Here is a 25074-nt window from a genome sequence, read left to right as displayed (position 1 = left end):
TCTCTCTGCAGATCTCATCTGTTCAAGCCTCTGACTCTGCACTGTGCTGTACTGTGCTCTGACGCCAACAGTGACATAATTAAAACAATCTCCAGGTGTTGAATATAAACTATTCTCTAAAAAGCAGGTTATGTTCCAAATATGCAATTTAAATATGTAGCCCACTTGTTTGTAACATTTGAGTTGGATGCCATCAAGTGGATAGCATGCTATGGTCTCCAAATCTTATGCTATATAACATTTGAAGCACCACTGCATCCAAGCTGCACATGGGCAATTTCACGCATAACTGCCACATCCATAACGGCAACACAATGCCATGATATTTAGTTGGCAGTTATGGACGTGACAGTTTTGCATGGAATAGCCATATCTAACTAGAGAATTTCATGCAAAAAATAACTCCTACTCCTGATCATCAACACATGTGTGATCACTTCATTCATTTGGTCACTCATTTCAGTTGTGGATCCCCAATTCTCTGGGAGAGCAAATAAGGAGATAAATCAAACATTTCTGGACATCTCCTCTGCTAAATTTGCACACGCTATCTCTTTATACTGTTAACAGATAACAGTTTACAGTAAAACATATTATAATAATTATAACACCAAGGTAACAAAAGTCCAAAAACATTTTAGGGATATACAACAATTAAATCTGGATGAGAGATATGAAAAAAATAAATGCAGATGAATTAGAATGTAGCATATTGTTCTTAAACCTCTTTCCAGACTAGTTTCTGTTTATTCAGAGTCTGGCATCAGCCTAGAGGAGGGGCTCAGATGTCCTGACATGATCTTCATTAACCATAACAAATGCACAAGCTCCACTCTTTGCTGGGGTCTTTGTTGAGTTTATCATGCTGTTCCATTCATTGCTACTCTTCACAGCCATTTTAGGTATTTTTTTCTTTTACATAATTGCTTTTTCATATGACCTTTTGTATGGCAATTGCCTTTATTCAGATATGAAACATGCATTTTATATTATGTGAAATAATATCTATTTTTCTCTTGCAGGTCAAATTAATGGGAATAAAATTATTCCAGACAGCACTGAGATCTCTGCTGCAGAGGGGTCTAATTTAACCCTTTCGTGCACCTACTCATATTCAGGTTCATTTACCCTGTTTTGGTATCAACAGTATCCAAAATCAGCTCCTCAGTATCTTATCAGTATTTACAAAGAGGGGCAAAATGAGACCTCAGCTGGGAATCCTCGTTTGTTTGGGAGAATGACTAAAGATAAAGTCTATCTGGATCTCTCCACTGCTAAAGTCTCAGACTCTGCTCTCTACTACTGTGCCCTGAGGCCCACAGTGAGTGACAAACATTCATCCCCATACAAAAACTTGTTTAAGACTAGAAGGTAGCAGACTCACCAAACATTTTTTTTCTCAGCATAACTTCAATCAGTCACAATGACCACCATGAGATGACCAGGACCTTTGTTTCAGTGCATCATCTAAAGTGTACAATTTGACATATTGTTGATATAAAAAAAAAAGAATGCCTGTGAATATTATTATTATGATTTCATGTCTATGAACCTTACAATGTTTGCATTTTTCTCAGAGGAACCAATAAACATCTTAATTTAAAAACATTATTTTATTTTTAAGTAACTGAATAATCTCTGAGTCTACAGGTCAATGAAAGCTCCAAGGGGCATACACCTGAATTGAATAATCCTGAAAAACGAGGGTCTAAAGCTCACCCACCGCAATGAGTATAGAATTAAGTTTAGTCAAGCAATATAACAGAATGACAATCAAATGCAGTACATTTACAGTATACAGTATAACATCTTGCAATATCACTATTCCCATACTGAATAAATAGCATCCAGGTTTTCAAACCTTGCCTGCAATGAAGCATGACATATTCAGATGTTCAGACCAATAAAGCACATCTCTCATATGTTTAGAGAATATTTACTGCAAACTGTATCCATATGCTTTCACAAGGTCTTTTCTGTTTTGTATCGGAGCCAGGAGGGAGGAGCTAGAAAGAAGATTATGATGACGTCACGATGCCTACCCATGGGAAACTTGTCTTCACAGGACTGACATTCAAATTGTGTTACTTTAGCAGACCTCACAGTTGCAAACTTCCAAAATGATCTTCTTTCTGGTCATATTACTTATGGACCTTTCAGGTTAACACATTGTAATTATTGTAGTGTGCTGTTGGTCTTTATACATTTTCAAAATTTAACACTTCTGCCAAAAATGGAGAAAGAGACATAACAACATGTATAACATACCTTCTATTTGCAGGTAATGCCAATGGGAACAAAATCATCATTCCGAACAGTGGTGAACTCAACATAGTTGAGGGACATGATTTAACCCTCTCCTGTAACATTAGTTACAGCCTTGGAGACTATCCACCACAGTGGTATCGACACTACCCAAGATCAGCACCTCAGTTTCTCTTGTCCATTGGAGCTGATCAGACAGAAACATCAAATGTGGATCCTCGATTCTCTGGGAGAATGAATAAGGAGAAAAGTCAAATGTTCCTGGAGCTTACTGCAGCTGAACTCACAGACTCTGCTCTCTACTACTGTGCCCTGAGGCCCACAGTGAAGGAAATGGGCTAACTGTTGTACAAAAACTCACATGACATGGCATCCATTACATTTATATTCATTATCCATCAAATTGATTATTTAATCCCTGTGTTTACTGAACCTCTGCACAAGCCATTGAGTCATACCAAATCATTGTTATATCAAATAGTAAAACAATGTTTATTTTGTCCAATTGTATCTCACATTCAGTGTTTTATACAAAATGCATTTGACTGTATTTCACATGCCAGAAAACACAGCTGCACTTAAAATATCTACGCACCCCCAGAACAAGACTTGATCAGAACAAGGGGTGATCGGGCCTTCTGCTCGGCTGCCCATTGTCTGTGGAATGCCCTCCATACCCTGTAGCACTTTTTGAGATTGGCTGAAAATTTATATTTGACTGAATTTGCTCTGCAGGTTGGTCTGGAAAAAATCCTATACTGACGTCTTTGAATATAAGGCTTGTTGCTAGAGATGCACCGATTGCAATTTTCTGGGCCAATACCGATTTCCGATTTTTCATGGAGTTTGACCTGCCGATACCGATTTTAGCCGATTCCGATTTCATTTCTTCTAACCATTTTACAGCACACACACAAATAGTTATTTTCTTTAAATCAAGAAAATAGTTATTTTCTTTAAATTTCTTTATCAATTTTCTTTGATAGAACATGTTAATATAGACATGTAATCAACTTATCAATAATGAAATGGCTGTTAAAAACAATGGAACCGGTGAGCAGACAGATTCTTCTTCAAGTCTAACTTCAGCTGCAGTATCAAATTATGGATTAAGTTATGGAACGCCCATTTTATTCTTTTCACATCCAATATCCAACTAAAGATATAAGAACAATTGTCATGATCCATTTGATACCATGTAACATATTTTCATATGCATTGATGAATTAATGGGAGGGCGAGGGAAAAGTGGTAGCAGCCTAGGCTATCACCAAACACAGGGGAGGATTGCTAATAGCGATTAGGTGCTCCACCATATATGAAAACAGTGCACGTCTGTTTTGCGGTGAAAAATTGAAATCCAAATTCCGGTTAAATGCATCAATTAGGCTATAGAAACTTTCAGAGACGGCTGATTCAGTATTCAGAGCATCAGTTTTCTTCATTGTAGGCTACTATGTTTGCCTTTCTAATAGGCTATCATTTGTTCACTTTCACGACATCCACTTCTCAATCTACTAGGGTATTTTAAGGCATAGCCCTAGTCTACGTGCAGTAAATAGTTCCGAGTATTTTTTTTTTAAAGTGGAGTAGAACTACTAGGGCTACTGTATGTTGCTGCTTGTTGACTTATTATGTAGCCTATGATCGCTAAACTTTGATTATTTTTAATGTCGCAATCGGTTATCTCCGTTCAGCAGCGCTTGTGGTTCAGCTGTGGGCACGCAATTAGCGGCAGTGACGGGCGGTGATGAGCGATGTTTACGTAGCCTAATGAAGTGACAGCTTAGTAAATTCCACGCAGTAGGCCAATGGCAAAGCACAGCGTTTGCTGCATAGAAAAACTCAGTAGCCTATTAGCCCTTTCTTTGTAGCCCTACATCCAGCCCTGAGTGTTGGCCTGGTTGCTAGCTTCTTCAAACTTTGCAAACTCAGCTGGGTGTTGTTACAATTGTGGCGCACAAGTGCATTTGACCGGGATAATATCATTATTATTTTTTCTCATTATTATATGTGCCCTCTTATTTACTTACTTTTTTGTTTACTTGAATGTTATGTTTGTCTGTGGACTTAAATTGGTAAAATATGTCTTGTCTTCACCGTGGGATAGAGAGAAACGTAATTTCGATCTCTTTGTATGTCTGGAACATGTGAAGAAATTGACAATAAAGCTGACTTTGACTTTGACTTTGACTTTGATAAAATCGGCATGTCTCAGACTGACCGGCTGGTCACCGGTCATGGCCGATCATGTGAAAATCGGCCGATTCCGGTCACCAGCCGATCTATCCGTGCATCTCTACTTGTTGCTCTGTACTTTGTTTTTTTTTTTTTTTTTTTTTGAACTAGTGAGCTTCTTTTTATTTATTTATTTATTTATTTATTTATTTATTTATTTATTTATTTATTTTTTTTATTTATTTTTTTTTTTATTTGCAAACATCATTGACATTACAGAAAATGCAACACTACGACATGCACATGAATACTACATACGACAAACAGACGTACATTACATAAACACATACTGTAACTTAACAAGACATCACATTGACTTGGCTTCCACAAACATAACACAACATAACATTAATAACAGAAAGGCTAAGGGTGATTTGCGTCCAGGATGATTACAGATATGATTATCAGGGATGAAATTGATGACCGGAATGAAAAGAAGGGGGGATGGGGGGGGGGTGCGGATGGTAGCTCTAAGAGTGTGAATGAGGTGGTGTTGGGATGGGGGTGGGGATGGGGGGTGAGGGGTAGTGAGTATGTGAGGATGTATGTGTGTGTGTGTGTGTGTGCGCATATGTATAAGGCTGGCTTGCTGTTGGGCCAGGAGGAGAGAAGCTGGAACATAGAGAGGGAGGGTTTCAGAGGAGAGGAGTTGTAATTATTCTATTAATGATAAGTATAATGATAGGAATAACTGATTGCCTGGTTGATTGCCTGACTGATTGCCAACCTGGGCACCCATTAATGGCCACAGTTCCACCCAGCCCCTGCAGTTATACTGCGACGAGCTGACAGAGGGGAGGACCTGCGTGCCACCCATCGCCTCAGGCCCCCAGCATATGCACACATCCCCCACTACCACGACCCACCACACCTCGCCCCCAGACCTTCACCCAACACGCCACTCTTGACCTAAATATGTACAGTATGTGAATGGCTAGGTTGAGGGGTCTATCTAGAGTGTAGCATTAAAAGAAGTGGGCATGCATGGTGAATATCTGTCAGGATTTCCCCATGCACACCACACTTACCCTGTGTAAGATGTATGCCTCCTCAATGTGTGCATTAAAATAAGTGAGGCATGCAGATAGACACCTGATGAGGCATCTACCTGCACTCCACTCTTACCCTAGCCTGTTTTGTAGTTTTTGTTTATGTATGTCACCTAACATGTAGTGCGATTAAAAGAGAGTAAAGCGTGCTGTGTGCTTCCAGGACAAGGCGTGTGCATGAGCGTATGAGGAGGGTGCACACCGGGGGCCCAGGGCCAATAGATAACCCACAGGACCCAACCAATGCCAAAACCACACAGCGACCCGCCAGGACCGAGTCTCCCAAGCCATCCAATGGGGCCCCGTCAGAATAACGATGGGAGAGGCAGAGAGAGAGAGTGAAATTAGTAAAGTTTATCAGAGAATGTAAATAAAAGGGGGAGGGAAAGAAGGGGATGCTATTTATATTACTAATAATAATAATAATAATAATAATAATAACAATAATAACAATAACAATAATAGTTCCAGCTACCCTCCCCTGCCTAGTGTTCGATGATATGTGTATCTGTTGATGAGGTGTGTTATGATCGTGTGGAGATGGAACTCAGGCAAAGAGGGTCAGGACTGTAAGTAGGTGATAAAGGGGTACCAAGGAGAGGTTGTATCCTGAGTATTTGTAGTTGATAGGTTTTCTAATGATATATAGTCTGTTAACAAGTTTTTCCAATGAGTGATGTGAGCTTTTTTCTTAGATTTCCAGTTCATGAGGATTGTTTTCTTGGCGATAGTCAGCGCTACCAGCAGTGTTTTATTGCAGGAGTTGCTTAAATTGACTGTGGATGTATCACCAAGTATGCATAAGGAAGGGGATGCTGGGATGTGACAGCCAAAGATGGAAGAGAGAGATTTTGTGACACTCACCCAGAAGTGGTTGATTGGAGTGCAATGCCAAACCGCATGAATGTATGTATCTGGGTTATTTTGTGTGCAGTGAGTGCAAAGATCCAAGCCAAACCCCATTTTAGCCAATTTATGTGCAGTGAAGTGGAATCTGTGAAGAACCTTGTATTGTATTAGTTGTAGATTACTATTCTTTGTCATGAGGTAGATGTTTTTGCACATTTTGGTCCAGAAGTCGGCACCGGGAGTAATTGATAAGTCTGATTCCCATTTGTGATATGGCAGGCCAATTGTTTTTTCTGAACGAGATATCATTTTGTAAATTTGGGAGAGTATTTTTTTGGGAGAGGGAATATTAAGCAGCTCTGAGATTGGTGGGGGAATGTCAAGGTTAGCTGTCTGGATGTTAATTTTTCCTAGGATAGATGATTTAATTTGCAGGTATTGTAAGAAGTGTTTACTCTCGATGCCGTGCTTCTGGACCAAACAGGAAAATGAGGCCAGATTATTGTCTTGAAGAATGTGTTGAAGGTGAGTGATGCCCTTTCCCATCCATGTGTGAAAGTTAAGTGTTTTTTTATTGACGGTGAAATCTGGGTTATTCCAAATCGGGGTGCGAATTGATGGTGCTATAGGTGAATCAGTGATGTGGTAGAATCTCCACCAGGCTGTCAGAGTAGCTGAAATTGTTGGGGCTTTGAAGGATGGATGTTTTTTGACCGACTGACTGCAGAAAGGGAGATCTGAGATTTTAATTTCTTTACAGATTGTTTGTTCTAGGTCTAACCAGGTGTTGTCTGAGGGGGTGGGGTGTAGCCATTTGTGGATGAAGTGGAGCTGGTTGGCCAGGGCATAGTGCTGGAAGTGTGGGGCCTCTAGTCCTCCCATTGCTTTTGGTTTTTGGAGAGTGGCGAGTTTGATCCTTGGGGTCTTATCTTTCCAGTAGAATTTAGTGATTAGTGAATCGAGAGACTTAAACCAGAGGGTGGTGGGCTGGGTTGGAATCATAGAGAATAGATAGTTTATTTTGGGCAGTATTGTCATTTTGATTACTGAGATTCTGCCCATGATGGATAATGGGAGGTTCTTCCAGCGTTGAAGGTCATCATCTATTGAAGTGAGTAGAGGGGAATCATTTAGGCTAAATAAGTCTGACAGCCTGGGGGAGACTTTTATCCCTAAGTAAGTGATATAGTTAGTGCAGAGTGGGATAGGTGAAGAGTTGGCTGTCACATCCCAGCTGTTGGGATGTAATGGGAGAACTGCAGATTTATTCCAATTGATTGAGTATTCAGAAATTTTAGAGAATGTGTCAATGAGTTTGATGGTTTCTTCTACTGATGTTGTGGGGTCTTGAAGAAAGAGAAGAATGTCGTCAGCATAAAGGCTGATTTTGTGATGCATATATGGAGTCTGGACACCTTTGATGAGGGGGTTCTGACGGATGGCAGCTGCTAGGGGTTCAATGAAGATTGTAAATAGTGAGGGGGAGAGTGGGCACCCCTGTCTAGTTCCCCGGTGAAGAGTGAAACTTTGTGATGTTAGTCCATTGGTGATTACTGTGGCTGAAGGAGAGGTATATAGAAGTTTAATCCAGTTAATGAACGACTCCCCGAAGCCAAACCTCCCTAATGTGGAAAACAGGAAATTCCAGTTCACCCTATCAAAAGCTTTTTCTGCGTCCAGAGTTGCTATGATGGTATTATCTTGAAAATTTGTAGAGTGATACATTATATTTAACAGTCTGCGGGTGTTGGTGGATGAAATTCTACCTTTAATGAAGCCTGTTTGGTCTGGGTGGATAATGGATGGGGTGACCTCTGCTAATCTGTGTGCTAGCATTTTTGCGATTATCTTATTGTCCACATTGAGGAGAGAAATTGGTCGGTAGCTGGATGGCAATGTTGGGTCCTTATTGGGCTTGAGGAGCAGTGAAATTGAGGCTGTGGTGGAACTAGTTGGAAGACGTCCTTTCTGTTTTGATTCATTAATCATTCTGATGAAAAGTGGAGCTAAGATGTCCAAAATTGTTTGTAGAATTCAGCAGGAAAGCCATCCGGACCTGGTGCTTTATTATCGGGCATCTGTTTCAGAGCATCAAACAGTTCTTGTTGAGTTATAGGTGATTCTAGGTTTTTTATTTCGGTCTCATTGACTTGTGGTAATTCGATGCTGTTTAGGAAAGAGTCTATGAATTCCTGGTTGGGGTTTATTTCTGAAGAATATAGTTTATTGTAAAACTGGTAAAAAACATGATTTATTTCTTCAGGTGAGCTGGTTAGCTTCCCTGCTGAGTTCTTTATGACCGGGATTGTTGATTTTTCTTTGTTACGTTGGATTTGATTTGCTAAGTATTTACCTGATTTATTGCTATGGTGGAAGTTTTCCTGCCTTAGACGGTGAATCATAAATTGAGTGTGTTTATTGAGTATTTCATTGAGTTTGAATTTATGTTTCCTAAGTTTTGCCTGTGTTTCTTCAGTTGGGTTGCTTGCATTGGTTTCTTCTAACTGTTTAATTTTATTGTTGAGTTCTACTTCCTGTTCTTTTTCCTTCTTTTTTTTGTATACTGAATATGAGATGATTCTTCCTCTGAGTACTGCTTTTCCTGTTTCCCACAGAAGGGAAGGAGATGATTCAGGGGAGCCGTTCATTTCTAGAAAGAATGCCCACTCTCTCCCAACAAAACTGATGAAATTTGGGTCTTGTAAGAGGGATGTATTAAAACGCCATTTGCTAATTGGTCGCTGTTGGTTCGTTATGTTCCATTTAATTGTCACTGGGGCATGATCGCTAATGACTATGGGATGAATAGTTGAATCAGAGATATTTTTCATTATAGAGTTGCTGGTTAGAAAATAATCAATACGGGAATAGGAGTGGTGGACCGGAGAGAAAAAAGAGTAGCATTTGGAGTCTGGGTGCTGAAGCCGCCAACAATCGCCAAGGCCAGAATCGCTCATGAACTGTTTTATTGTTTTTGTGGATTGCCAGATTCGTTTGCTTTTAGAGTGATCAGATCTGTCAAATGTGGGGTCTAACACTGTATTAAAGTCACCTGCAATTATGATGGGACAGCCAGATAGAGTTGAGATGGAGGTGAAGAGGTTCTGAAAGAAAACTGGGTTGTCTGTATTAGGGCCATAAACATTAACAATTGTTACAGGGGTATTGTGAATTGAGATGTTTATGATGACAAAACATGCTCTGTACTTTGTGCTGTTCTCATTGTGAACTGCGGAGGGCGCAAATGTAATGTCAAAACCTGCAGAATGAAGCTCCAATGCACCACATGTGTGTGTCAGAATGTGATATAAGAACTGAAGGAGACAGAGAGAGTCCATAGTGAGCTGTATTGTCATCTGTTGTCACCACAGTTCAACCATGGAATATTGCTTCAGAGTATTCATAGCTGCTTATTTCAGTGGTAAGAGATATCCTAAAATGCGTTATATATTTCAATTTCTACAATTTCTGTATTTTTTTTTAATTATTTCTGGTATGTGGCTCTATTGTCTTCACAGTGTGCTCTGTAAAGGGGGACTTTGTTACTCAACCTAAAGATGAGATGGGTCTGAAGGGCAGAATGGTGACACTCAGCTGTCAGTATGATACCAGTACCCCAGCAGCTGGCCAGTATCTCTTCTGGTACCAGCAGAAACCAAACAGATTCCCAAAATATATTCTACTGAAAACGTCTCTTAGACAAGAGAATGACCCAGATTTTAAGGGGAGATTCAACGCTACACTCAACACAGAAACAAAAACTGTTAATCTGACAATCCAGGATCTGCAAGTGTCTGACTCTGCTGTGTACTACTGTGCTCTGAGGCCCACAGTGACAGCTGCAACTCAGAACTTATACAAAAACCCCTGGCTCTTTGTGAAAATGTTGTTAATTTGCACAGTAGTGAAATAGTACTCATGTTCATGAAACCAATGGCAGTAAATATTTGTGTTTGAACGTTGTTACATAATATTTTTGTTTGGATGTACGTATGGTTCAGATAAATACTTGACGTCAAGAGTCCAGGGCCCAGTTACCTGAAAGCATCGTAAGCCTAAGAGCGTCGTAAAGTCCATCTTACGAACGTCTTCAGATTTGCCACCTGTTTCCCAAAACCATCGTAGCTTAAGAGCGTTGTGAAAAACCTTGTAGATCTACGGGTGCTCCAGAGTGTTATTGGCTAAGAGCGTCTTAACAGGTACTTCTCAATGAGGTCACCAAGAGGGCATACAGGGACATTGCAACTTAGAATACAATTATCCAACTATGTTCCCATTCTTTATTGTATTTACTTGTGATGAATCAGCTTTAAGTGTGCAAAATAGGATTTAATGGTCATAATAATGTGATTAAAAGCGGACGAAAATTCAATGAAGGTATGAAACCAGACGTTGCCAAAATAGTTTGCCATTATCTTTGTGTAAGTGTAGGTTATCTTTTATTATCTTCAATGTGTGCAGCAAGCTCCTCAGGATGTTCTACCAGTCTGTTGTTGCCAGCGTCCTCTACTATGCAGTGGAATGCTGGGGAGGAAGCACAAAGAAGAAGGATACGGGGCGACTTGACAGGCTGGTATAAGGAAAGCTGGCTCTGTAGTGGAAGCTGAACTGGAGTGCATCACTTCAAGATCTGACAAAAGGACCCTGAACAAACTGATCAACATCTTGGACAATGAGTGTCATCCACTCCACAGCACTATTGTAAAGCAGATGAGCCTGATCAGCTGGAGACTTCGCTCATTGCCTTGCACAACAGGCAGACTGAGGAAGTCATTTGTCCCCAGGGCCATTGAACTGTTCAATGCTTCACTTAAGGGAAGAGGAGAGATAGACTTCTCCGCATAGTATGTCTGCCTCTCCACCCCCTCCATGTTTGGATACTGTCTGTCCACTAGCCACTTTTTACCACTGTCTTGCTGCCTCACTGTTTGCGTGCTATATTAGCACATATGCATAACCCTGTGTGTATATATATATAGATAGATAGATAGATAGATAGATACAGTATAGATATAGTTTTTTCTATAGTTTTTTTTTTTATTTTACCTTGCCTACTTGCTGATATGTTCATATTTATTTTATGCTGGTCTCTAGACTTTATTCTTGCACTGTTGGACTTACTTATTTGCACCATCACCATGACACTCACTCACACAGAGCACCTTACCCTACCTTACTATGCACAGAAAATCACAGGCTCAGTCCCTGCCTCAGTCATTGCAAGCACCACTTGATTAATCACCCACTATGTGGATAGAATTGATTTAGATTTAGTGTTGTTTAGTATAATTTGTATTTTAGTTTATTTAGTATATTCTTTATCTTCTACTGTCCTTATTGCTTAGTTGTGTTTTTTATATGATATACTTTTAATTACTTTTTTCTGCTGTTAGTGAATGTGTGTGTGATGTCTATATGCTACTGAGACCTTGAATTTCCCCTGGGGATCAATAAAGTAGCTATCTATCTATCTATCTATCTATCTATCTATCTATTAGGCCCATAGGTAAAAGCAGAGAAAGGAACATGTGGTTTAGTGCTGTGTCAAAATATAAGCCTAGAATTATGTTATTTAAGCACACATTTCCTCACTTTCTTACTCAACCTCTTTCTTATCTTCAATCGTCTTCTTAAGAGACACAAACATAAACGGTGCAACAATCTAATCAACAATTATTATGTCTATGTGTGGTATATAGCATTCTTGGGATGCTTGTCAAAGTTGTTCTATTTTCGTATTGGTGTGAATTAATGTGTAGATCCGAAGTTGAAACGGTAGGCCTAGCTGTGACGTGCAGTCACCTGACATCATCATCAAATTAGATGATATTTCAGAACACATGACGTGGACAGCTCCCCTTAAGAGCGTCTTAAGAGCAGTGCACGCACGTTCACGCTACGACCATGTTCGGGAAACAGTCGGAAAAACCAAACGAACGATCGTAAGATGAATCGTAGAAAAGCTCGTAAGTGTGTGTCTCCATCGTTATCGGGAAACTGGGCCTAGGAAGATATGGATTTTATGGTAAATGACCACTGGATGGCAGCAGAATGTGAAACTTACTTTTGCAATGCCACTCTTGTTCAAAGATGATTCAACTCATGGTGCAGGAACAAACATTTCCCAAAACTCAACATGATGAGCTTGTAAAAAATTAATAATCACCAATCTTTTTTTTGTTTAATAAAGTACTCAAAACATCCTCATTAAAATGTATCGTATATCATTTGTACAACCATAGGCCTATCCTTGAGTGAACAGTCTCAATGATTAAAAACACCTAGACATGTTATATTGATCAGGTAAAATACAGTAACAATGAGAATCACAGTTGTAAGTAACTGGTCACAAATAATGATTGTGAAACCATTTCTAGCTCAATAAAGTGTTTGAGTTATTTAGAATACAATGACTAGTGTCAAACTAGCAGGTACGAGGGAGGAGTATGTTCTCTGAGATGTGGCACTCAGGGTTCATCTAGTTCAAGCTGTAGAGCTCTCTGTCTTTCTCAGTCCAGAACAATGTTCCTCCTCGCTGGAATACTGCTAACAGCCTTTATAGGTAAATATATTATTAATTATTTCACACTTTTATTTAAATTTAAAAATAATGTATCTTTAAGGATCATTTCAAATAACTTATCTAGTCATACTGTACATGTCAGACTTCAAGCTTAATACCATGTACTACCATGCAAGAGGTACTTTTCATTGAATTTAATTCCACAACAAATTTTCAGGTTGCACCTCTGGAAATCCAATCACTTCAAACAGTGCTGAGGTCAACACAGTGTCGGGTTTAACCATAACCCTGTCCTGCAACTACTCATCGTCTACCTATCTACTATGGTATCGGAAGTACCCAAGATCAGAGCCCCAGTTTCTCATGAGTGTGTTTAGTTCTGATGAGGCTCAGAACTCAAGCACTGACCCCCACTTATCTGGAATTCTGAACAAAGAGAGAAATCAAATCTTCTTGAACATCAACTCTGCTAAACTCTCAGACTCTGCAGTGTACTACTGTGCCATGGAGCCCACAGTGAACAAAACAGACTCACTGTCATACAAAAACCTCAGTCGTACACATGAGGAAGACAAGCTACTTTTTCATTTCCAATTGTACAATATAAATCACACTGACTGTTTTCTTGCTTGATGCACTTGTTCATGCAAGTGAATGAATGAATACCAACTCATAAATAGCACATTATTACCAATGTGTTGAATTGACATTTTAAGCAGTGTGATTCTCTGCCGTGACTTGACTTGTTTCATCTCATCTCATATTACTGTATGTGTTGTTTCACCTTCATTTCCATGGATGAGGTGTGTATTCAACTTCCAACTTTAACAAGAAAACAAATATCACACTCAAGGAATTAAGAGTTTCAATTATGAGGTGAGGCTACGTAAAATCATTTTAAGGAACATATTCAGTATAATTTTACCCTTGCTTATTCCTCATGTTTTAAATTTGTCTATTCACATATTTTTGTTTCATGAAAACATTTACGTCTGTTGATTTGATGTTTTTGCTTCTCTATCCCCCATAACTCACTGGAAGACTGCAACTGGCTGGAAGAGAGATTCAGGACTTCAATCAGGTAATGCTTTCTCTCACAACCTTAAATCAAGAGCAACTGGACAGGAATGTACAACAATACTTGATGTGTGTTTTTAACCTGTTGCTGATTTTAAAAAGATTGGAAGGAAGGAAGAGAAGAAGAAACAGCAGTATTATACAGTTTTTGCTTTGGCACATTTCTCAGATCAGAATGGTAATTCTCAAAACTGTTTGTTCAAACTCCACATCATCTTATCACTTGTGCACATCATTGAAGCCGTTTCTCCCCATTTTCGTATGTACATCCATGCAACTGATTTTGTACAAATGTAGCCTTTGTAATGTATTACTTCCTATGTACTAAGGTTTTAGCCACCATGAAGGCTGTGACATTTGAAGCTGACATCAAATTACTGCATGATGCAATAGCAGGAGAATGAAGTGAACATTCAGGAAGAGGACGGGGATCAGAAACATTCACCTTACAACACTAAACTGCCAACACAAATCTTCTCTAGTGCCATCTCTGCTAAATAGTCATACCAAATAAAACAAATTGGGTTACACTTTACTTGACAGTATCGACATAAGAGTGACATGACACTGTCATGAATGTGTCATAAACAAGTCATAAATGTTTATGACATAACGCTTCTGTTAGGTTTTTGGTTCGGTTTTTGTCATAAAAAGTTAGGGTTAGGTTTAGGGTTCTAAACTGGTCTGGCTTTGGGACCCACAATTTCCCATGTTCATAAAGTCGCGTATATTCCCATTGCGAAAGTCGCAAATATACCCATAGATATTTTTAGCGTTCAAGCCAACGGATATGGTGAGCTACATGGTAAGACACACAGTGTGCCTGTAGTCCTACTTGTTGTGGAACATGCGGATGTTTGGAATTTCATTTCTGAAGTCTTCAACTCCTGATGTCATCTTTCAAAGTACTCGACAAGTTTAACTTTGACAGGAGTGCCTTGTTTCCATGTGGCATTTCAGTTTTGATGGTTTCATGCTCTCATGTGCCAGCACTGCACACCACTGTCCTATTTTATCCTCAATTTAAGTGAATCCATATCTTAGCCTACTTCAAATACTCAGGGTCGCAGCCTTTACCACTAACATGACCTGTCACATAAACATGACTGACATTAGCTACGAATAAAGTCTGTTAAAATAAAGGTCCAATATTAGATCTGACAAGATAGCATCATTTTTAATTGATTTTTTTTTAACCCACAAGCTCCGCAACCCACCCAGAATGGTTCTGCAACCCAGTTTTGGGTCCCAACCCACTAGTTAAGAAACACTGCATTAGAGAATTTAAGAGTTAACTGTCATATTGACAACATCTCGACATAAAGAATGGCATCATGACTTGTCATTTTAATTTGCAATTTTGATTGCACTGACTATTTTGTTGGCATACATATTTGCTTTTGAGGCATAAACTAAGCATTTTGAGCAAAATATGTGCATTTGCAGGTTATCCATGCAGTGGGGTTTGCACTAATTGTTTTGAGAAATGTACTGACTGTTCTGCAAATGTGCATTTTGATTCGAGAAATGCACTAAAGCGACTGAGAAAAACTGTAATATTTTGTGTAAATAAAACTGTTGAAAATGTTAAAATAACTTATATACAAATCTCCTAGTGGGTTGTGTACCAACTGCAGAGAGAGGTCAGAAGGAGGAGTCTCACAGCGTTGTTTGGATACTTGTGTTTGTGAACTGTGCAAATATAAATGTGTGAGCTCATTCACTGCTGAGGCTTTGATTCTGTTGCATGCAATTATGACAATGTGCTGCCTTCTCTTTCTGTTTTTGATACTAATAGGTTGGTTTATTTATGTATTTAAATTATATAAAAAAATTAAAAAAAACTTAGAATAAGTATGAAACAGGAGATCTTGCATGTTTTATTATTTTTGAAGAGTAACATTTTCCTTCCCTTTTTTAGGTTACAGTTTACAAGATGACATCACTCCTGTCAGAACGTCTTATCTCAGAGGGAGAAACAGTTTCTCTCTCCTGCACATAGTGTTGCTGTACAAAATCTGCAGTGGTATCGCCAGAATCCAGGATCTAAACCAGAATTCATCATCATGTTGTATGAATACAGAGACAATGAATTGGAATCAGCTCCTCTTCATCCTCGTGCCTCTGGTAAAGTGAATAAAGGCTCTAAACAGGTTCATCTGAATATCTCACCTGCTGAAGTCTCAGACTCTGCTGTCTACTACTGCGCTCTGCAGCCCACAGTGACAGGGAACCCTACAACACTGTACAAAAACTTCAATTGCATGAACTGTATGAAGCGTGATTCCAGAGGATGAGCTTCCTTGTCCTGAAATGATCTCTGGTGATGTCAGTGTGAGTCTGAGTTTGGATCAGCTCTGCACTCTGTCCTGTGTTGTGAACTTTGTTAAGTTTATCATGCTGCTCTTAGTGCTATTCTTCACAATTTGTTCAAGTAAACAAAAAGAATTCTACTGTATGAATGACATAATTCAAGATTCCATAAGCGATTCTAAGGAATTGTAAAAACTTTATGTCACATTCAATGAATATGCTGCTCATTCAAACAAAGTGGAGGAAACCTGTCTCCCAAAACCATAACAAAACTGTCCCAGCCAATCTCTGAATTGGGAGATGGGGGTTTGGGGAAATGTAAGGGAGTTTGCGAGTTTGGGGAGGGAAGGGGTGAGTATAAGTATACTCTTTTGATCCCGTGAGGGAAATTTGGTCTCTGCATTTATCCCAATCTGTGAATTAGTGAAACACACTCAGCACACAGTGAACACACAGTGAGGTGAAGCACACACTAATCCCGACGCAGTGAGCGAGAGATCTGACTTAACCTTGTCATGTATCTACTCCTTAGTCCAGACTCACCAGTATCCAGACTCAGCTTCTCAGCATCTTTTAAAAAGATTCTCTCTAGTCTTTCTACAGATCTACTCTGTGTGTGCTGCGCTAATGTGTTCTGAGATACAGTGACACGAAACCTTAGCTGGCAACACAAGAATGCAGCAAGAATGGAGATTATAACTCTGTTGTTGTCTGAAATACAGGGACAAGGAATTCTGCCTAAGTACAATTAATTTACTTCTACATCTAGTAAATACTATTTAAGAGGTTGAACTGACACGATATATACAGTATAAAACAGGAATGGGTTTACAATTTCAAATAAGCTATTTAAACAGTATGTACCCCACTTGTATGAGTAGGGCGCCATCAAGTGGAAAACATGTGCTATGTCTTCAAAATATTGTGAGATTACACCCTACACTACTGGTGGCACTACTGTCAGTATCTAAACTGGTAGAACTGCATGCAAAAACTGATACCTGATACTTCTATTTCTGTCAAAGTAATACTTTAATGGCCAGATGACTAAAAGTCGAAAGATCATGCCTCCTCAAGTCCACTGCAATGATGAGAATAACCAAGCAGACTGACAAAATTAAAGTCAGTTCTGTATGGACTGGGGGAGGAGCCAGAAAGAGATGATCATGATGCCTTCACAATTCCTAGTCATTTTGGACAGGACTGACATTCAAGTTGTGTTACTTCTGTAGACTTACAAACCTCCACAATGATCTTCTTACTAGGAATATTGGTCGTGGACCTTTCAGGTAAATAAAACATAACCGTGCCAAACAGAGTGCAACAAATCATTATGAAACACATATGTTAAATAATGAAGAAACCCATGTTATTTATACGTATATATTTTCTCTCTCTCTCTCTCTACAGGTAAAACCCATGGGAATACAATCACTCCAAACAATGTTGAACTCAAAATGGTGGAGGGAGATGATTTAACCCTCTCCTGTAACTACAGCTCTGGAGACTTTCTACAGTGGTATCGACAGTACCCAAGATCAGCACCCCAGTTTCTCTTGTTTATCACCAGTCCTGATACGCCAGGGACATCAGAGGAGGATACTCGATTGTCTGGGAGAATGAATAAGGAGAGAAATCAAGTGTTCCTGGACATCTCATCTGCTAAACTCACAGACTCTGCTCTCTACTACTGTGCCATGAGGCCCACAGTGAAGGAAACAGGAAAGCTGTCAAACAAAAACTCACATGACATGAGATAGCATGCATTACACCTTCACCATACTTTATTCTCCAAAAAAGTTGGACAATTTTTAAACATATAGAGATTAGTTATTGAATGAATACATGTTCATAATGTGTATACCTGTTTATTATATACATACTGTAGGCTACTATTTTAATTCCTTAGTCACAGCATTAACTCCTTTATTTCTGTGTTGCTTATGTAGTTCAACTGTTCTGATTCTATTCATCTCTTTTAGAACTGAGAAACAAACACTAGGGAGTTCCAATCTCTTTGCTCAGCCATCACACAGAAAAGTCATGACCCTCTGTTCAAATTTCTTACACCTTGTTGATTGTTTGTGGTAAGTCAACTTTTCTTCACACCTTCACATTACTAATTGATTTATTTACAGTTCCTATTTACAGTTAACTTGTATCTGTTTTTCTATGCAAGTTACAATTCCTGCCCACCTGGACATTTTGTAAAATGTTCTATGCATGTCTCTTGTTGTTTTACAGTTGGCAGAGCAGAGGGATGGAGGACTCTGTTGATCAGCCATCAAATCATGTATTCAGTGCAGAGGGCGATGTGTGAATATGATGTCACTGACACAATATCTCATTACTATTTGTTCTGGTACAAATAAAGCAAATCAAATGCCATCCCTCAATATATGTTGCATAGATCCTCTTATGGAAATGGAGGGGAATGATGGATTAAAAGAGTGATTTAAAGCTCTCAACACCACTGTGAAATCTGTTCCTTTGACAATCCAGGATCTGCAAGTGCCTGACTCTGCTGTGTACTACTATGCTTTGAAGCTCACATTGACTGGTGCAATCCACAACGTAATTATATCCTTCATTCCTTACACATCATATAACATACTGTCACACATTTTGCAATACATTGCTAAAGAATGAATAAAGAATGCTCTCATAAAATTGTTCATGTTCAAGGCAAGAAATGATAGCCTGACATAGCCATACTCAATTCTGTTCAGAATGTGAATCTGATACTGCACCATTGGGGCGTAATTATTGTGCGTGTTTCAACCAATACAGGGGATAAAAAGCCTCAGCACAATAGACCCAATCAGAGCAATGAAATAGCCTACCGTGCATCCTCTAGGGAGAACAGCCAAAACGTCCTTCATCTCTGCAAATGCCTTAACCCCAACAGCCTTTTTGTTGTAAAAAAAATCAACCGAAGTGAGCTAAAGGCACGTGAATGACTAGGCAAAATCTGACATTTCTGTAAGGGTTGCTTAGAACATATTTAGAAATTAACACAAATAAACTAAAAATAAAGTACAATCTGCTAGATATAAATAATAATGGATTGCTATAGTAATAGTATCAAAATGTCAAAATTCCATATTATTGCAATAACATTTTAGGGGTTTACATGACAGATTTAATTTAATTAATCTCTTTCCAGGACAATTTCTGTTCATTCAGAGTTTATTAAGCATCACTCGAGAGAAGGGGCCTATATATGACAGTCCTGACTTCATCTTCATTAAGCATGATGCGCAGATGCACAAGCTCCACTCTTTACAGTGGACTTTGTTGAGTTTATCGTGCTGCTCCATGATGAACACACACACACTACTCAAATCAGGTCCCTTTATTTACCTTTGACAAACACACAAATGTCATAATCTGACTGTATGCACTGTTCAAATTTTAACCACCAGGGGCCACTGAATCAAGTTCCAATAGAGGAGTTTGGGGCTGCTCTCCTGCTCAAATGCATCTCAACATGTGGCAGAACATGTCAATGAAAACCAGAGACAGAGGGACAGAGACTTTAGGCTGGATATCTGACACAGAAGAGCAGGACTTTGACTAAATTGGATTGGTTTTGGAATAGATTATAATCTTCAACCATGATCCACTGCATGAAGACATTACCCATTTTTGTTGCATATTTATCTGGTAAGATTATGTCTTACTTATATTGGAAAATAACTCAAATTATGATTATATGAACATTAATTAAATCTATGTCTTCACAGTGTGCTCTGTTAAGGGGGACTCTGTTTCTCAACCTAAAGATGAGATGGGTCTGGAGGGCAGCATGGTGACACTCATCTGTCAGTATGAGACCAAAGCCTCAGCTCTTAGTCAGTATCTCTTCTGGTACCAGCAGAAACCAAACGGATTCCCAAAATATATTCTACTGAAAACGTCTATTAGTCAAGAGAATGACCCAGATTTTAAAAGGAGATTCAATGCTACACTCAACACAGACACAAAAACTGTTAATCTGACCATCCAGGATCTGCAAGTGTCTGACTCTGCTGTGTACTACTGTGCTCTGAGGCCCACAGTGACAGCTGCAGACTCAGCTCTGATACAAAAACTGTCTTAGTCAAGAGACACCTGAAAGTTGCAATGATACAAATGTGGCTTATCCACTGAATTTATTATTTATTTGCCAGAGAACTGATGAGCATAGAAAGACCCATATCATTAAACTGGTAACACTTTACAATAATGGTACACTATTTTGTATTAGTTAAGTAATAGTTGTAACTCCAGAGTGAAAACAACCTAGGGTCTGTCTACGGTAGTTAACAACTTAACACTTTTGATTGAGAGCAAAATTATGTTCTGTGGTGGCGTTTTGAGCAAGACCATTTATTTGTATTATCACTGAATGGGCTTACAGTGATACTAACTGGGCAGGGTGCTACAGTACATCGCTATTTTACACCACTAAAAATGCTAAGAATATAATTACACTTCTGTGGTAGTGTGGTGAGGGTTTCTACAGACAAACCAAAGTATTGGAAACTTTGAAAGTGTACAGGGAGGTTGTGAGGCAGTTGTGGCCTACGGGTTAGGGCTTCGGGCTTGGATCCGAATGGTTGCCGGTTCGATCCCCAACCAGTGGGAACGGCTGAACCCCTCACTGCTCCCCGAACGCTGCTGTAGCAAGGCAGCTCACTGCTTCGGGTTAGTGTGTGCTTCACCTCACTGTGTATTCACTGTGTGCTCTGTGTGTTCACTAATTCACAGATGGGATAAATGCAGAGACCAAATAATTCCTTGTATACACAAGTATACTTACTACTACTACTTAATACTACAATTTTGAGGGATCTGTACTTTACTCCAGTATCATTTTTGGGGAGTACTCATGACTTTACTCAAGTATATTTTAGAGGCAAATATTGTACTCTTTACTCCACTACATTTCTATCCATAACCGTGAGTACCCGTTACTACTTCTAAAAAAAAAGGAAAAAAGAAAAATCTCGGAAACCCTCAATTTGTTGTTTCCCTCTCAAACGAGATTGGATTGTGCAGGCGCCACTGATTGGGACAGCCTATCAGCAATCACCTTCAGCTTTCCGCCAAAGTCAACTCCATGGTCAGATTTAGATAAGAGACGAAACCATGGACGAAACAATGGATGAAGACGCAGCAGGTCCATCCTGGGAATGGCCCCACCTCGCCAGACTATTTCAATTTTCTGAACAAGTTAATGATAGTTTTCGCTTCAAGTGTTTCAATTACAAAATAGTATTTTGTATTTGAAATACGTATTTAAATACATGTATTAGAAAAATATTGCCCATCCCTGGCAACATGGTACAAAGATGAAAATTACTTGATTTGACTTTCAATTCCTTTTACATTCTCCAAGGTATTAACATTAACATTTTTCATAACTCCATATAGGACGTTTCTGTACATAAATGTAAGCGCTGTGGCAGTAGTAATACAATATTTACAAAATGTAGGCTACTCTTGTACTCTTGATACTCAAGTACTTTTAAAAACAAGTACTTCAGTACTTTTACTTAAGTAGACATCTGACTGTTGTACTTTTACTTGTACTTGAGTAAAATTTAGCAAAGGGTATCTGTACTTTTACTCAAGTAATGAAGCTGTGTACTCTGTCCGCCTCTGGTTATATAGAATTTGGTTATTTATACTCAACATATTCTATTTATCTTTGTAGTCATGTCATCTGGAAAATCTGCATTTATCCAACTTTATCCACTCTACCTACACTTGGTATTTAATGCTTCTTTGCACTTCTGGTTGGATGTCAACTGCATTTCATTGGCTCTGTACCTGTACTCTGCTAAATGACAATCAAATTGAATCTAATCTAATCTAATCTAATCTAATCTAATCATTAACACCAGTGGCAATCCTTAGACATCATCTAATTATGACTTCTATGTCAGTGGGCTACATTATAATGTCATGCCATGTCATTACCTGGCCAGATTCACCAATTTAACTCTATACAATAGCTGGGCCCAAGTTGTGGAACAACCTCCCTTTTCACATTAGATCTACACCAACTATTGGTGCTTTTAAAGCCAAGTTAAAAGAACATTTGCTATTAATGGCTTTTAAATGAATTGTGGAATGTAATTATAGGCTATATATATGTACATATTATTTTAGTTTTATTTTCCTGTTGTGTTTTTTTGTGTGTGTCTTGTTTCTTTTTGTCTTATATTAACTATTTATTTGTCTGTTTTTTTTTTTTGAGCACTTTGGTCAACCACAGGTTGTTTTAAATTGTGCTATATAAATAAACTTGACTATGACTATGACTATGCATGGCCTCCCATGAACAGAACTCCACAAAACTTCTGATCAGCATGCACTTAGTTAATTAAGCGTGTTATGCGAGTTATGCGAGTGTGTTAAGCGTGTTATGCGAGTTATGCAAGCGTGTTAAGCGAGTTATGGTTTGTATATTATAGGCTAGTATATGAGATAACCCTGATGGGATGTTTCCTTGTCTCAATACATTTTTACTTTGAACTCTGGCCAAAGTAGCCTTATGGTCAGGTTTAGCACAGCCCCACACATTGTGAACCCACTTATTATAATGTTCAGTGGAACACATGAAGCTAGTTTAATCCAGGCCTTAAAATTCATTTTTCAAAATGGGGGTGAATTCCCCCCTTCAATGCTTCACATAGGGGGACTAATTCAGTTGGGGGGGGGGGGTACATTTTACAAACTGAAATAGCATTTTCCTTATAGGCCTACAGGTGTCAATGAGAGAACACTTACAATTACATGATTTTGGTTTCGATTTTCTAATTGGAGTAAGTCTTTGTGATAACACGTTATGATACTTTTGATAATGTTTGATCGTTGTTTTGGTATGAAGCATCTTTTACGTAGGCTAATGAATGCGCACTCTAGAAAGTGAAAGTAGCCTAACCTGTCGGCCTACTATATCGTTGTGTTGGTATGAAGCATCTTTTACATAATGAATGCGCACTCCTATGCGCTCTGTGTCTGAGCTGTCTGTGCACGTCCGCAAGTGATTACGTTCCTCAAATGGAGAACACATCAATCCCATGGTATTTTTTGCCCTAAAATGCATGAAACATGCAAGTTCAAAATCCCGCCCGTAGCCACGTTAGGCCTACATCTCCGTTTCATATTTGCCTAGGCTACTAGCCTACAATAAATGAATTGAACGACCTCAACTGACAACAGGTAAATCTACTGATTTGGTCATTGAGACTCTATAAGTACAGTACAACAAACTTTCTGTCTTTCTGAGGTTTATTTTTGTATTCCGGGGTACAGGAGCCTAGTTGCCTAATGTCTTGACAATAGTTTTTCTTACCGGCTTGCTGTTTAAACTGACTGCGCAGCTCTGAACTTTCCTGCCAGGTTTATGACGTAAACCGCTACATCTCGGCTCTGGCATTGCCTATGGTTGATGTGTGGGAAATCAGATTATCTGTCAATATTGGGCTTTGAAAATAAGGGATATTTGCTCAGTAATAGTAGGCCTAGGCCTAGCCTACATTTTGTAACATTTATAGAGAAACCGAGGGAAGTTAAATTAGAAATTAGAATCGTTGGAAATTGAAAACACATACAAAATGTGAGTGGCCCCTGGGGACTAAACAAAATTTTTCTGTAAAAGTCTAGTGGGGCTACATACCCACCAAATTTTATGTGCCCCGGTGTTTCGGTGTCCCGGGTATCGTTGACCAAAAATTCAGGAAGTAGATGACGGGGGGAAAAAACGTTGACAATCCCTTGAAAAAATAGTTCCAACCAAGTAGCCTATGTATGCTTACAAAAGGGCTGTGTCTCATTTGACATTGTTATTTGTACACATTGTAAATACAAATCACAGCATGTAAATAGGAAATGTTGGAATTCTTTTGTCACTATTGGGCTAGGTCCTAAACAAGTCACTATCGTATTACCGCATATTAATATGTCATCAATCATGCTTTCTATATATCATTCTTATCAATATATCATACTGGACATATTGAAGTGTTTCAAAACAGCACAAGCCCAAAGACAAACAAAGTATCCTTTGTTCTCTTACTGAGGAAAAGTAAGAGTACAGGATTTTTGATTCTAATGAGTTCACTAACTATACTATGTCCCGACTTTCATGCTAATGAAGCAACTTTAAAGGAACACTTCCTGAGGAGGCTGCGGTCCTTCAATGTGTGCAGCAAGCTCCTCAGGATGTTCTACCAGTCTGTTGTTGCCAGCGTCCTCTTCTATGCAGTGGTATGCTGGGGAGGAAGCACAAAGAAGAAGGATGCTGGGTGACTTGACAGGCTGGTCAGGAAAGCTGGCTCTGTAGTGGGAGCTGAACTTGAGTGCATCACTTCAATATCTAACAAAAGGACCCTGAACAAACTGATCAACATCTTGGACAATGAGTGTCATCCACTCCACAGCACTATTGTAAAGCAGAAGAGCCTGATCAGCTGGAGACTTAGGCTCACTGCCTTGCACAACAGACAGACTGAGGAAGTAATTTGTTCCCAGGGCCATTGAACTGTTCAATGCTTCACTTAGAGGAAGAGGAGAGATAGACTTATCTGCATAGTCTGTCTGCCTCTACAACCTCTCCATGTTCGAGTACTGACTGCCCACTAATGTTTTACTACTGTCCACAGCCTTTTGTCTCTCAAAGTCCAACCCCACGTCCACGTCGTGAGAGACGGTAACAGCCATAAGTACGGGATTGACAGGCAGGGTGAAGTATGGAGGGAGGCCACT

General features: G+C 39.2%; 4 gene segments (V, D, J or C); all 4 read left to right on the top strand.

Moving 5' to 3' along the window:
* Positions 1–1950: 1950 nt before the first annotated feature.
* LOC121718598 lies at positions 1951–2775 on the top strand. The segment is given in 2 exon segments: positions 1951–2281; positions 2373–2775. Coding segments are annotated over 2 exon segments (261 nt in total).
* A 6830-nt stretch (positions 2776–9605) lies between these two features.
* On the top strand, positions 9606–10861 carry LOC121716485. The segment is given in 2 exon segments: positions 9606–9822; positions 9920–10861. Coding segments are annotated over 2 exon segments (438 nt in total).
* A 6667-nt stretch (positions 10862–17528) lies between these two features.
* Positions 17529–18215, top strand: LOC121718072. The segment is given in 2 exon segments: positions 17529–17603; positions 17725–18215. Coding segments are annotated over 2 exon segments (390 nt in total).
* Positions 18216–19895: 1680 nt separating this feature from the next.
* On the top strand, positions 19896–20474 carry LOC121717276. The segment is given in 2 exon segments: positions 19896–19980; positions 20061–20474. Coding segments are annotated over 2 exon segments (405 nt in total).
* The last annotated feature ends 4600 nt before the right edge of the window (positions 20475–25074 follow it).

The sequence above is a fragment of the Alosa sapidissima genome, chromosome 1 (genome assembly GCF_018492685.1).
Source record: "Alosa sapidissima isolate fAloSap1 chromosome 1, fAloSap1.pri, whole genome shotgun sequence".
NCBI lineage: Eukaryota > Metazoa > Chordata > Actinopteri > Clupeiformes > Clupeidae > Alosa > Alosa sapidissima.
The sequence above is the reverse complement of the archived record's forward strand: the minus strand, read 5'-3'. Positions and strand labels throughout refer to the sequence as shown.